This window comes from Phaethon aethereus, assembly GCF_964289735.1.
Source record: "Phaethon aethereus genome assembly, chromosome: 3".
Lineage (NCBI taxonomy): Eukaryota > Metazoa > Chordata > Aves > Phaethontiformes > Phaethontidae > Phaethon > Phaethon aethereus.
Window position 1 is genome coordinate 5,651,121 of NC_138576.1, and position 14,393 is coordinate 5,665,513.

Below are 14,393 nucleotides of genomic sequence, written 5' to 3' on the forward strand. Positions count from 1 at the left end.
TCCGCCCTGCGCACCTCCGGCCCGCAGGTGGCGCTAGCGCAAAGTGCCTCCACAAAACGCCGTGTCCGAGGCCGCGCAGTGCTACGGCACCAGCGCCTGCGCAGAGGAGCTCCCCCTCCCCGTCTCCCTTGCCCCTGTGCGCCTGCGCCAGTCGTTCCGCCCCTCCCCGGCGCGGCTGTTACCGGATCCCTTGTGCGCCTGCGCAGAGAGTGCGCCTTTACCGCGGAGGGCGCCTGCGTGGGGGCTCGGCTGGCCCCGCTGAGGCGAGCGGCGTTTCCTTCCTTTCACCGCTTTTTCTCTGCAGGACTTTGACTCCTTTCGCCGCCAAGATGCCGCGGATTATGATTAAAGGCGGTGTGTGGCGGAACACCGAGGTAGGACTCTGATCGCTTTAATCCGCCCCCCCCCACCAAGGGCTGGGGCCTTGGCGGCTTTGGGGGGGGGGTGTTCTGCGCTAGTGCGCAGGCGCTGGTGGAGGGGTCGTGTTGCGCATGCGCAGGGCGTTCATGTAGTGGGGTGTCTTGTAACGGGTGGGGGGAGATTGGGCTCTTTCTGGTTCCTCCGTAGCGGGGAGCGTAGAGGATTAGGAATTTGCTGGCACGATGGCTCTGGGGGGCTTGATTCCTCGGCACCTTGGACCTTCCTGCTTGTTCCCTGCCCTAGCGGGCAGAGGTCAAATCGGTGTTGTTCCTCTTTAAGGCTGCTGGTTGGGGAGGACAGGAACATCAGCCATGCGTGTGTCCTGTCCCTGCCTTCTCGAGAGACCGTCCCCAAAGCGGCTGGAGGGGATGCGTGGGCCGTGTCGTCCTCGGAGATGTCCCTTTCTTTATACTGCATAGGCAGGGTTCTTACGCTCTGGGGGTATGAGGGAGCTGGAATCACTTGCCCTTGAAAACCTTTCCAAATGTGGAAATGGTGAAGATGGGCATGGGCTTTTCATCTGCAGCCTGAAATCTACTTGTCGTTCCAAAAAAGAGCAAAAAACCCCTATCATTTTTGCTGTCACATGCTTTCAGAACAAGTGATGGTGAAAAGGAAAATAATAACATGGGAAATCAAGGATGTCAGTTTTATTAGATGCTTGTTTAAAGCAAAAGGAGGTATCCAACACTGTGTAAAATCCAGAACTCTGCCACTGTATGCTGTGAATGCTGGGCATGTACATAGTTCCAAAAAGCAGTGAGAAAAAATAATGGAAGATAAATGTGCTATGTGCTTTTAACCACTTATGGCATACTGGGTATGTGCCAGGAGGCTGCTAAATTGGAGATCAGCAGAGGACAGGAAGAACCACCGTATGCATACCCTGTTTTTATGGTCTTCCATAATTAACTAAGTTTGGTGACTGTTAAGTGAAACAGCAGTGGGTTAAATAGATCATTGTTTCATCCGGTTTTGTGTACCAGAGCTGAAATAGCTCTCTTTGGTGCTATTTTTTTGATTACCATTTTGATCATACATAAAACATTAATAATACAGAAAGTGGAACTAGTTGATATCAGGTCACTAGAAAAATTACTTGCAAAAAAGCCTACTAATGTCATCAGTATGGCTACTGCATGCCATGTAACACTAAGTAAATTTTAAAATACACAAGAGGATTCACTATTTATTTTTCAGTAGAAATTACATTAATTGTTTCCTGTAGCAGCTCAAGCCAGAGCTCATCAACAGCTTACAGTTAAAGTTGCTGTGCTCTTTCAGAGATGTCTGTGCTAGACAGGGTATCTGTCCATGATGACTAGCATGTGCACTGCGCTGCTGAAGAGATTCTGAACACAGCTACAGGTACTTTCTAGATACAGAAGAGGACCATCTGTGGTTGGCAAGGCTTCAAGAATAGCTTTGATGCATTTAAAATACCACTTTCTGGCCTATGAGGAAACCAGAAATAATGAACCCATTTGTCTGGCAGGAAGGGATTGATGGATGGATTGACAAACAATTGATAGGACTTCTAGCGTTTGATCAGATCTTACTGCATACTTTCATGTATGTGGACAACCAGGCTCCCCAGCTGAATCCATTACATGTTTTTTCTCCCAGAAGTTTATAAGCTTTGGGATCAGCACTTTCAGATGTTACATTCTGAACATTAAAGTGGTTTATTTTGGTTTACTTGTTAATGAGAAACTTACTATAAAGTTCCTTTATTTTTGTGATACTTTTTTAACATCATATTCCATTAATAGGTATTTCACTTGCATTAAAACATGCAAAAAAAAAAAAAAGGATCATTTTATGGTATTATTTAAAACAAGCTACCCAGATGTATCTATCAATATTTTTTTTCAAAATGTTGTGTCATTACCAGACAAACACTTCACTATCTCCTTGCCTTTAAAAACTGGACATTAGAGAGCAGTGGAAGTTCTGTTGGGTCTGTGAAGTAGGCCACAATAATTGTCACTTGTCTTTTTCGTTTAATCCTTATTGATTCAACTGGCCTTTGAAATACAAATCTTCATTAATCTTGAGAAGAAAATGTGGAAAAGAAGCAGCAGCGCTGTGGTGTTTCCACTGGGTGAGCCTGTTAGATGAAATCCACCATGTTCTCCTCAGCTTGAGCTCAAACTTTCTCTTTTGTGAGTTCTTGTGATCCATAGCAGTTTTTTTTGGTTTTTTTTTAAGGATGAAATTCTGAAAGCAGCTGTGATGAAATATGGCAAAAACCAGTGGTCTCGTATTGCTTCCTTATTGCATAGAAAATCAGCAAAGCAGTGCAAAGCCAGATGGTAAGTGACAAGTGCCATGTCTGGGAATAAGATTCATAATTGGTGGGAATTTAGAAATTACGGCAGATTGATTTATATCCATAGAGGAACAATAGTTTTAAGATTATTTAATTTCTGCTATTGTGGATATTTCGAATTCCTATTGCTTGAAAGTAATGGAACAAAAATAAACAAATGTTCTGTTTACCAGTGACTGCAGTGTTAGCAAATGCCAAATCACTTAAAATTGTATGCATGATTTTTTCCCCTTATTTACACATTTTTAATCAGTGTTTATTACCAATGAAGTAAAATTGTAGGATATTAATTTCTCTTACAGATAATTTACTAATTTTTCATAATGAGAGTTTGGCTTGAGGATAAATGTTTAGAAATTGCACTGTGGAATTTCATTTTATATAAAAAAATAGAAGCTTAAAAGTAATGCAAATACATGCAGTATGAACCTATTTGAGAATCAGACTTAGTTTCTCAAGGACTGAACCGCACATATATGTTAGAATACTTCTGTGTGAAGGTAACAGTATTAGCACAGTTAAAGATTGCTCAGATAACTATTAAAGGATCCAGACCAAACAAATCTACCATTTCTGGTACCTTTGGTTGTTGCGATTTTTACTTTTCTTTTTCTGGATTAATTTTATGACTCCTTACTTTGCCAGAATAGAGATGGGGAAAGAAAGAAGAGGCAATATCTGTATAAAAAGTCGTGGATAAATCATATATTTTGAAGCTCAAATACACATTTGAGCATAATATGACATATTATGACATGTATGTCATAAAAATACTCTGACAGAAAAAACTTGTATGAAGTTTACATGACAAGATTTTGAAATCTCATTGTGATGATTTCAGTAAACACTGTTCTGAAGTAATTGAAGACAAATCAATGGATAGCTTGGATATGTTGTCCTTAATTTTTTCTTTTTTAACAGGTATGAATGGCTAGACCCAAGCATCAAAAAGACAGAGTGGTCACGAGAAGAAGAGGAGAAACTATTGCACCTGGCCAAGCTAATGCCAACCCAGTGGAGAACCATTGCCCCAATTATTGGGAGAACTGCTGCACAGTGTTTGGAACACTATGAATTTCTGCTGTGAGTTGCTATTTTACTAGAGTTGCGTACCAGGAAAATCTGCAGAGTTTATTGTATAGCTGCATCATTCCCTTCACCCCTGGTGCTGAAGTATGGTGGTTTCAAGTTGACCGAGTCCTTGTGTGAACAAGTCCTTAAGGACTGTTTCTTTTCAGTCAATGTGTCTAGCTTGAAAGAAGCAGCTCTGGGGGAGCAGGCTTGAATAGAGAGAGAGGTGTATATTTTCTTGCTTCTGGTCATTCTGGCTAGAGTGTCAAGATTGATGCTTCCATTTCAGATTTATTTGGGTATTTTTTGACTGGCTCATAAGCATGAGTGTGTAAGAAAGAAGAAAAAAGACAAATATAAAACACATGTTGTCATGTGTCATCTCTGTATGCCACAGAGGATTTCTTTGGGCCATGAGAAGGAAAGTGCTGTTTTCCCTTGTGAGCTTTCTTAGTTACGGTGTAATTGGTTGAGTAAAAAAGCATCATGGGCAACTCCTGATTGTTCATTTTGTCACACTGCTTGAATTCTTGTCCTTACTGCCAGTGAGAGGTCTGTACTACTAGCTTCGTCAATACTGTATTTTATATAGTATTTTATTGTTTTAATATAGTACTATGTTGGCTTCTTTCTCTTGCCTAATTTAAGATTATATAACTGTACCATGTTCATGAATCTTTCCTGCAGCAATCTTGTAACAGGTTTATGTATGGTACATAGTAAAAGGTTACTCTTTTTATCAGTCTTTGGGAACAAAGAGCCAGTTGTGACATACATACAATGTGTTTTTAGGGACAAAGCTGCTCAGAGAGACAATGAGGAAGAAACTGCTGACGATCCTCGGAAACTTAAACCTGGAGAAATTGATCCAAATCCAGAAACTAAACCAGCCAGGCCAGATCCTATTGACATGGATGAAGGTAAGATACGAAATGTTTTACTGCTTTTGATGGAAATCTCTCTGTGGTTTTAATTTTTACACAGACTCTATACCCTGGGTTTCTTCTGTTCCTGTCTTCCCCATCATTTTTTCTTAGGGGTTTTATTTTATTTCTGTATCTGGCCAGTCAGTTATACTTTTCCAGTTCTAGTTTTCTTTTCCTCTTCTTGGTGTGTTTCCTGCCTTCTCATCTATCATCACAGAATCATTAAGGTTGGGAAAGATCTTAAAGATCATCAAGTCCAACCATTAACGCAACGCCACCATGCCCACTAAACCATGTCCTGAAGTGCCACATCTACATGTTTTTTTGAACACTTCCACTGATGGTGGCTCCACCACCTCCCTGGGCAGCCTGTTCCAATGCCTGACCACTCTCTCACTAAAGAAATTTTTCCTAATATCCGGTCTAAACCTCCCCTGGTGCAACTTGAGGCCATTTCCTCTTGTCCTATCGCTGGTTACTTGGGAGAAGAGACCAACATCCATGTCGCTACAACCCCCTTTCAGGTAGTTGTAGAGAGCAATAAGGTCTCCCCTCAGCCTCCTCTTCTCCACACTCAACAACCCCAGTTCCCTCAGCTGCTCCTTGTAACACTTGTTCTCCAGACCCCTCACCAGCTTTGTTGCCCTTCTCTGGACACGCTCCAGCACCTCAACATCCTTCTTGTAGTGAGGGACCCAAAACTGAACACAGGATTCGAGATGCGGCCTCACCAGTGCCGAGTACAGGGGTACGATCACTTCCCTGCTTCTGCTGGCCACACTATTGCTGATACAGGCCAGGATGCTGTTGGCCTTCTTGGCCACCTGGGCACACTGCTGGCTGATGTCCAGCCGGCTGTCAACCAGCACCCCCAGGTCCTTTTCCACCGGGCAGCTCTCCAGCCACTCCTCCCCAAGCCTGGAGCGTTGCATGGGGTTGTTTTGACCCAAGTGCAGGGTTCTCTAATATAGTACTGCCAGATGAAGATGTAAATGAAGTTATAATTTCATTAGTGTGGTCAGTTTGCCTCTTAATGTAGATATTTTGATTTGCTGTAGAAATTAGTTGAATTATTCTCAACATTAGGAATTTTTTCTTAAAGTCTTCGTTTCATCTGCCAATGATCTATAAAATACATTGGAGCAACATGGAGAAATCGAGTTTAGCGATCATGCAGAATGCCTGTGAAAACATTTATTCATTCAGCTTTTAAAGATGCTTGCTGATACTAATGTCATTTTTTCCCTTAATCCTATTTTTAAGTGGAAATTCATAGCTGTATTTATCTGCACTATTGTAGATGAACTTGAAATGCTGTCTGAAGCTAGAGCTCGTCTGGCTAATACACAGGGAAAGAAGGCCAAAAGAAAAGCAAGAGAGAAGCAGCTGGAAGAAGCTAGGTAAACTTATGCTTAGTTCCATATACTGGGACTCCTTTTGGTGACTGGAGCATTTGCAATGCATAAAATCAGGCACAGCGTTAAGTCATTGCAGAATCAGTCTTTTCAATAGTCATTTGTGACAAGAGCTTCATTCTTGTATAAATATGTGCAGCCCTATCACAGCAGCAACTGATTAAAGTAGTAGCAGATCTTAAGATACAGGAGCCACCCATAGATGTGCACTTCAAATCACATAGTATTACTGTTTTCTTAGACGGCTTGCTGCTCTCCAGAAAAGACGAGAACTCCGGGCTGCTGGAATTGAGATCCAGAAGAAAAGAAAAAAGAAGAGAGGTGTGGATTATAATGCAGAGATTCCATTTGAAAAGAAGCCTGCCCCTGGTTTTTATGATACATCAGAGGAAAACTACCAGTCCCTGGATGCAGATTTCAGGAAGCTACGTCAGCAAGACCTGGATGGAGAATTAAGATCGTAAGTGTGTGTTATACTAAGGAGGGAACAGTATATTTGAAGAAAACTCCATATATGTGTATGTGTGTTAAGTCCTGGAAATGTCTGAAATACATGTGGACATGGAACAATGTGGACAGGAGTTGTATTTTCCATGGGACAGATACTAGTGCAGATAGCTTCTGCCTTTTCCGTCTCCTGTGTTTTTTATCTTTCTAAAAGGTCCAGTTGACCCCTTTTCCATGAGAGTAAAGTTTCTCATGCACGTTCTTGCTCTTTAATTGGAAATCTTAAGCTTTTTGGGGTTCACTTTCTTTTAGCAGTAGATTTACTTGTATATTTTTCAGCACTTGCTCCAAGTCATAACATTATTAAGATTGCTTACAGGAGTAGATTTTACTTATAGTATTACTTTTGATGGACTTGTTCTTAAGTAGAATCCTCTTAAATGCTTAATCCCCCAAAAAATCCCAAAACCTGCAGTTGAGAAATTAAATGCCCATCTTCATCATGAGCAGTATGGTACATAATTATACAATTGCATTTCCCACTACTTTTGCCAACTTTTTTACTGAGAGGGTAGGTCCAATACTTACATACGATTTGGTTTATTAGCTTATGATCGAATTGATTCTTTCCGTATGGCTCTTAGTTCAGAAAGTCTGGCAGGAGCTTCAAGCTGAAGCTTATGATTTCACAGGCCAATTCCATTGCTGTTTGAAGAAAATACCACTTTTATTAAATACTGAAGAGAAATTGGTTCTCATATCCCACAGAGAATGTTTGTCTTCCCTTAGCAGCTGCTGGAGAAAAAGGGACTGTTCACATCCTCCGATCCTTGGTGTCTAAATTCATGGACTGACCTTTTTTTTTTTTTTTTTTTTCCCTTGCTCCAGTGACCTGTTGATTGTAGCTGAAGTAACCACCTGTTGGCTAATTCCATAATTTAGAAGCATTACACTGCCTTGCTGTAGTTTCTGCTGCAAGGTCTGCAGACCGTATCTAATTGCTGAACTTCTGCACTGCAAGGTGGTTCACTCTTCCTGCAACATGTTTTATTTCAGTGTATCCAACTTTTGTTTAGAGTGCTGGCCTTTTGCTCTTTCCTTGTTTGTTTTACTTTGTAGCTGTTCAGTGTGTTCTAAAATGATTCTCTTGCCCATAATGACAGTGAAAGGGAAGGAAGAGAGCGCAAAAAAGACAAACAACATATGAAACGGAAAAAAGAATCAGACTTGCCTTCAGCTATTCTACAGACCAGCGGAGTGTCAGAATTTACCAAAAAAAGAAGTAAACTAGTGCTTCCAGCTCCTCAGGTAAGCTGTTCATTGATCGATAAATTACTTATAAGGCAAATGCCAATCAGTGATTTTTGTTTCATCAAGTGGATCTTGTGGTTGCATTTTATCTTATTATGCCTTGGAATTTTCTCTTTTAAAGATATCTGATACAGAACTTGAAGAAGTTGTAAAAGTAGGCCAGGCAAGTGAGATTGCACGCCAGACTGCTGAGGAATCTGGAATTACAAACTCGGCTTCCAGCACTCTTCTGTCTGAATATAATGTGACCAACAACAGCATAGCACTAAGGACTCCCAAAACTCCGGCAGCACAAGACAGGATCCTGCAGGTAGAGTATAAATGTACAGAATGGGCTTTTAGTTTTAGTGCAGTAGTCAACTGAATGGAAGGTGTAAGTGCCATAGAAACATTCCTTAGATTATGTGTGGTACTGGGGTTTAAATGGACACATAATCTTTGGGACACACTGAAAGGCATAGAAGCAGATCCACTTCTCTCTGATAAGTTGTCACCGTGCTTCAAAACACTATGACACTCTTCTTTTTTGTATTGCATGCAACTTCTAGCATTAACCATTGTCCTGGTGTCTTAGATAATTTCCCCTTGTCTTGGGTACTTAGTGTCGAAGAAATGTAAGGTGTTAATGTCCTTAGAACAATGTCTTTTACATTGTTTCCTACGTAGTTTTTCTGTTCAGCTTTTATTTCAGTTAGCAAGAAGTAATTAACTGCAGCAGTGCAAGAATATTTTCCTAGAACTTCATTGGCTTAAAACCATTTAAGACAAAGATTGTCAAAAACCTACCTTTGCAACCTCTGAATTATATTTGTGTTACACCGATTGTGTGAGTGTCTGGGTTCTTTCAAAAACTGGTAGTGTTGGGTAATGTTTTGTTGAGTGTGGGGAAATGGCTAAATGAAATCAGTGCAGCTAGTGTGTAAAACAAACAAAACTTCACCCCTAAAACCCCACCTCAAACTAAAAAAAAAAAAACAACCCTGTGTTGATAACGACCTGTATGTCAACAGTTTCATGATAGGAGAAAAGAGAAAGTTCCTGAATCTACAGATCATGACCGAAGTCTCTGTGCAGCGTTTGCAGGAATGGCCATCTTCACCTTCAAATGGAGTACTCTGACATCACATATGTCACAGTATTATGCATATACACAGTTCTGTAGATGGATAATTGCTATATACCGTAGTTTCATTTTCTCAGCTCATTTTCAGAGTGCCTTAATTCTTCGCTGTAAAAAGGGAAAAAAAAAAAAAGGGGGGAGGGGATATTCATAAAAGCCCCAGTTGAGTCATGGACTAAAATTCTGAATACTGACCATCCCTTTTGGAACATTCTCTTCAAAGTGCAGTTTGGATAAACTTCACTAATGTTGGATTTCAGAGTGCAAGTGTGCTGTTCCTTCTGAAAATCAGGTTCTTTAGGATGACTTGAGTATTCAGTCTCTAATAAGTCTTGCAGATATATGAAGTCCGGCAAACTAAAGGAAGCTGAAACATTACGTAACACATTCGTTTTTGCAATTCCAATTTATGATATATTTTGTTGGAAATGAAGATTAAAATCCTTTTCAGTGGAACAGTAGATTTGTAAATACCAGTGTATGGGAGTTAAAAGTTAAGTGTTAAACTTTTTCCACAAACTGGTCTTCAAATAACTCTTCAGCTGTTCTTACTGCTACTGAATATATGAAACATGGATAGTAGAGTGTGACTATGAAAATCTTAGTGATGTACCGCATGTGTTATCTATTACACAGGAAGCACAGAATTTGATGGCTCTCACAAATGTGGATACACCCCTGAAAGGAGGTCTTAACACTCCCTTGCATGAAAGTGACTTTTCGGGGGTAACACCACAGAAACAGGTTGTTCAGACTCCAAATACTGTGCTTTCCACACCCTTCAGGTAAAGCAGCCTTTTTTTCTAATGGGTACTTGGCTGGGCATGTATCTGGTGGAGGGAGTGGATTGCAGTGTGTGAAACAGTAGGTTATGATCAGTGCTTCAAAATAAATTTTAACTTGTCTTTATTTCAAGCCCTTGCTGTACCACTTTCTCCTCTGTGTCTTTCCCAAGCTCAGCCACATTGTCTTCATCTATATTTGTACAGTGTATAGCTCACTGGAGTTCTGGTCCAAAATGAAGTCCTCTGTGGTCTGGAGCAATATAAATTATACTGAAGTAATACAGGAGTATAAATAGTAAGATGGAGTTTCATTCTGTATGTGGGTCCTAGCCTTTCCAAAGTATTACCTCAGAGTCAAAGGTGTGGGAGGTCCCTTAGCCAAACCCACACTGAATTTCTGAAAAGCTGGAGTAAATGTTTTATAAGCCATATATATCCAAAATAAAATATTTCTTTTATTGCCAATCTAAATAGTATGGAATTGCTGGTTTAACTGTTACAGTGGGTCCTGAATAAATATATATCCCACAAATGCCAAATACCATACAGCTAAAAAATATTACACTTGGTACATTTTATCTGTCAATTTTTTCAACTTAGGTTTTAATTTTACTTGTATCATGCTAGTAGGAAAAGTAGAGGATGAAATAAAAAGGACCTTTATGGCATCTTTTCAAAAGCAGCTTTATTTTGCTGTTTAAAAGCTGTGTGCAAAAGCTCTGCTCTTTTAATTGGATCTACATAAATAAATCCTTTCTGGAGATCTGTTGGCATCAGTGAGGTGCAGAATGAATGTAGAGGTTGGCCTGGAGTGATCTGTCTGTTCATTTGGGCTATTTTACATTAAAAAATGTAAAGACATTTTAATTTTGCTGTTTGGGTTTTTTGTTGTTGTTGTTGTTGTTTGTGGTGTTATTCTGAAGTTCAGATTTGCACAGGTAAATGTGGTACCTATGTATCATCTTGGTTTGTTTGCAGAAATGCTGTATCAGTGTGAAAATCCAAGACCTTCAGAAAGAAAAATAATCCATTAAGTGGTTAAAAATAAAGAAAAGGAAGCTGTAACTTTTTGAGGAGGCAGATTAGTGAAGCACAGGCATCATGTTATTGTTTAGGCCAAAAGAGCAAATATTTAAACTATGTACACCTTTTTTTGCTGTGATGGTATGAAATTTGTAATAATTTGATGCAAGGTTTTTATGGAAGTTGTTGCCTTGCACTAGATTTTTTGTGTTCTTTTTTCCACATCCTAGTTGCAAGAACTTTCTTAAAAGGTATTAAGTTGAAAATTTTAATAAGGTTTTAAACATTGCATGGAACTGAGACAACTAAAAAACAACCACCCGCTTACTTGGAAGTTGTTTCTTCTGGAAAGTCGGCATAAGGCCTTTTCTGCTAGTATGATCAACAAAGTAAATGTATCCTATGAAACATTCATTTGAGAACATAAAAATTTATTTTGCTGGTTTTTTTTGCAGGTGTCATCCTGCAAATGTTATTGCTTGTATTTGTTATCCTAAATGAGAGGTCATAAAAATCTGTCAAAAACCTCAAGCAAGAGGAAAGTATCACTTGCCTCTCACAGACATACCCAGTAAATAAGGCACTGTTGTATCCCTTAAAAGAGGACCAGTAGTGTGTGTGTCAGGCTCTATATACAATTGTGTTTGTCCACCATTATGGCATCTTACTGGCACTACAGAATTAAAGTAACTAGTAGCGCAAACGATGTATTAAATCATGTTGTCCAGTCTGTCTCTGCCCAGGGTTATTCTCTACAACATGGATACTTGTCATTGCTATCTGAAAATATTTATGTAAGCGTAGATGAGAACCATAATGTAGGCTTTCTTCTAAAAGTTTTTCCCCTTCCTGAACTTGTTTTCTTTGAGACATTCAACAATGTCTTATGAGTTTTTTATTATTATCATCACTATATGAAACCTCAGTATAAGTTGGCAACAGAAAATTTGTGACAGTATCCAAGATAATGTCTGCACACCTTTCATGTAGGAGGTTATTGGGAATAGAGAACAACATTTCTTCCCAGTCCAGAGGAGAAGCAACTGAGGCCCACAAAATCTAAGACTTAATCCATCTTGCCTAACCTTAGGTGCTTGAAAGTAATTATTGTAATGTAATTACACCACTGGTAATCAGCAAAAGCAAAGAGGCATCTTCAGAGTGATGCATTCAATTGTAAGATGGGACAGCTGTTAAGCCAGGTGAATTCAGAGTGAATGACTTGCCACAGGCGGTAGGGAAATCAAAGCTTGCAATTAAATCCTGATTACTGTATCCCAGAATAGTACCTGGTGACTGGATAATATCTTCTCTCAAAAGTAGCAGTGGGAGTTTGTGCTGATGTAGGTCCTGAAACTTCTCTTAACATAATGATGTGCCTAGATTTCAGCTTGACAGGATCTTGGTAACACCTTGACAGGTTTAAACAATTTGGTGTTTTTATCTTTGTAACTGCATATTATAGTACCACTGCCTCCCAAGGAAAAAATCTAGATTGAATTTATTAATGGTATTTATGTAACTTCTTGCAGCTTTCAGACTTTTGCAAGTAGAGCTTTTCAGGAAAACCTAAATTACTGTATCCGCACTTCCTCTAGGACTCCTTCTCATGGTCCAGAAGGCTTAACTCCTCGTGGAGGACTAACTCCTAAACCTGTGGTTGGTACAACTCCTGGTAGAACTCCACTGCGTGATAAATTGAACATCAACCCAGAAGAGGGAATGGCAGATTACAGTGACCCATCTTACGCAAAACAAATGGTAAGAAGTACTTAAGAAGTGGAAATCAGTGCTCTGATAATTTTCAGGATTTTTAATTCTCATCTCCTGAACAGAATTTTATTTTGTAAAAAAGCAAGTGTTATTTCTACTACTTGTCTACAGGTCTGTACTGATCACCTGATAAAATCAAATCTTTGTTTGAAAGAACAGAAATCTTGCCACTTAGAATGGCTTCGGTGTGCTCAATACAAGCACTCTGAAGCCATTTGTCAAAAAAGACATAGTTAAGTTTCAGACCTACTTGGTATCTTTGAAGCTCAGCAGGAAATAATGTCTCAAGGAGGGATTCATTTTTCTTGCAATCCTATGCAGCCCTCAAATCCCTCATCATCTTGGCTTCCCGATTTACCTACAGGACCTTTTCATCAGTTTGTCCTGTTGACAACATTGAGCTAAAGGAGTTTAATTTTAGCCATTAGGAGCACTTGGTTTTGAGATGTCCAGTAATCTGAGTCCTATCCAGATTCTTTCATCGCCTTTGGCAACAGATGTTTCCATTCTTGGAGATTCAGCCAGATGTACCCTGCCAATTAGACATGGTAAAAAAGGGCATATACCTAATAGGCAGCACCTTGGAAGCTCCTTTTATGTGGCTGATTCTGCAGCCTTAACTGTGACTTTGGATATCTTCCACCAGAGCTATTGACATTTTTCTTTCTGGGCTAGCTAAGGATAGCCGCCTCAAGTTTTTGGCATGTTCTTCTCAAAAAAATAACTCTTCCAAGTTCAGAATTTCAGATTTCCTCTCAGCTTGAAGGACAAGGTTCACTCGATGTCCTTATACTTACATTGGTTCTGTCTTAGCCTTTTTATAGTAAAAAGGCTTTTTGCTCCTAGAAGTAAAACTGGGACTTCAGTTTCCTGATGGACTTCACTGGTTTCCAGATCTGGTGCTGTTTGTTTCATTTTTGTACTGTGCCACAATCCCCAAATTTGTGAGCAACTGCAATGAAAAATGTTCCGGTTAGGCTTGCAAATATCCATGTGTCCACTGTCAGTGTGGACATATTTTCATGTTTTCAATTTCTTGAAAGGTATTTATGTGAGTCTCTGCTGTTGTATTGAAACTACTGAGAGGTGAAGGTGCTGTGCTGTTGTTTTACTTAAGTGTATTTCAGCTTGTTTGAAGATTTTATTAGCTATCTTTAAGAAAGTGGTCTGTTGTTTTTTAGTATTGGAGAGTTTCTGTGCTTAATAGTGCATAAACTCTGGGCTGGTGGTCTGTAGATAAGCACGGATTAGTAACATGCCCCTTTTGTCAGACTTGAGAGATTTTGTTTCTTTGGTTTTGTAGCAGACTGAGATTGCCAGATGATATTAGTTGTGTATTGTTCACATCTGTTAATGTAGATGAATGGAATCTGATCATATTGCACCTTAATGCGTGAATTCAGAAGCATTATATTTTACTGTTGTTTCAACAGGAGAGAGAGTCTCGTGAACACCTGCGTCTTGGACTCATGGCTCTTCCTGCTCCAAAGAATGACTTTGAGATTGTTTTACCTGAAAATGCAGAAAAAGAACTGGAGGAACATGAAGTAGATGAAGCCTTCGTAGAAGATACTGCTGATGTAGATGCCCGCAAGCAGGTAGGTGTGTGTGATGTGGATAGTGCCCGTTGTTTAAAATAAAATATGTTCCTTGTATGGTTCCCATAGTTTCATACATGTTTAGTGGAAGTGGTACAGCTTCTACAGAACAATAAAGTAAAATGTACCTGTTTTCCTTGCTGCCTTCAGAATAGGCACACACAGAGGCTAA

The 14,393-nt window shown here is 39.7% G+C and overlaps 1 protein-coding gene across 1 annotated transcript in view; it reads left to right on the forward strand.

Moving 5' to 3' along the window:
• Positions 1-329: 329 nt before the first annotated feature.
• CDC5L (cell division cycle 5 like) overlaps positions 330-14,393 on the forward strand; it is a gene marked incomplete at its 5' end in the record, with an annotated part of 35,655 nt that continues 21,591 nt past the window's right edge. The window contains 11 exons of the mRNA XM_081998410.1: positions 330-374; positions 2,632-2,735; positions 3,674-3,835; positions 4,616-4,743; positions 6,050-6,149; positions 6,406-6,624; positions 7,775-7,919; positions 8,044-8,232; positions 9,679-9,827; positions 12,449-12,611; positions 14,057-14,221. Coding sequence (XP_081854536.1) covers positions 330-374; positions 2,632-2,735; positions 3,674-3,835; positions 4,616-4,743; positions 6,050-6,149; positions 6,406-6,624; positions 7,775-7,919; positions 8,044-8,232; positions 9,679-9,827; positions 12,449-12,611; positions 14,057-14,221 — 1,569 coding nt within the window. The remainder of the gene's footprint in view (positions 375-2,631; positions 2,736-3,673; positions 3,836-4,615; positions 4,744-6,049; positions 6,150-6,405; positions 6,625-7,774; positions 7,920-8,043; positions 8,233-9,678; positions 9,828-12,448; positions 12,612-14,056; positions 14,222-14,393) is intronic.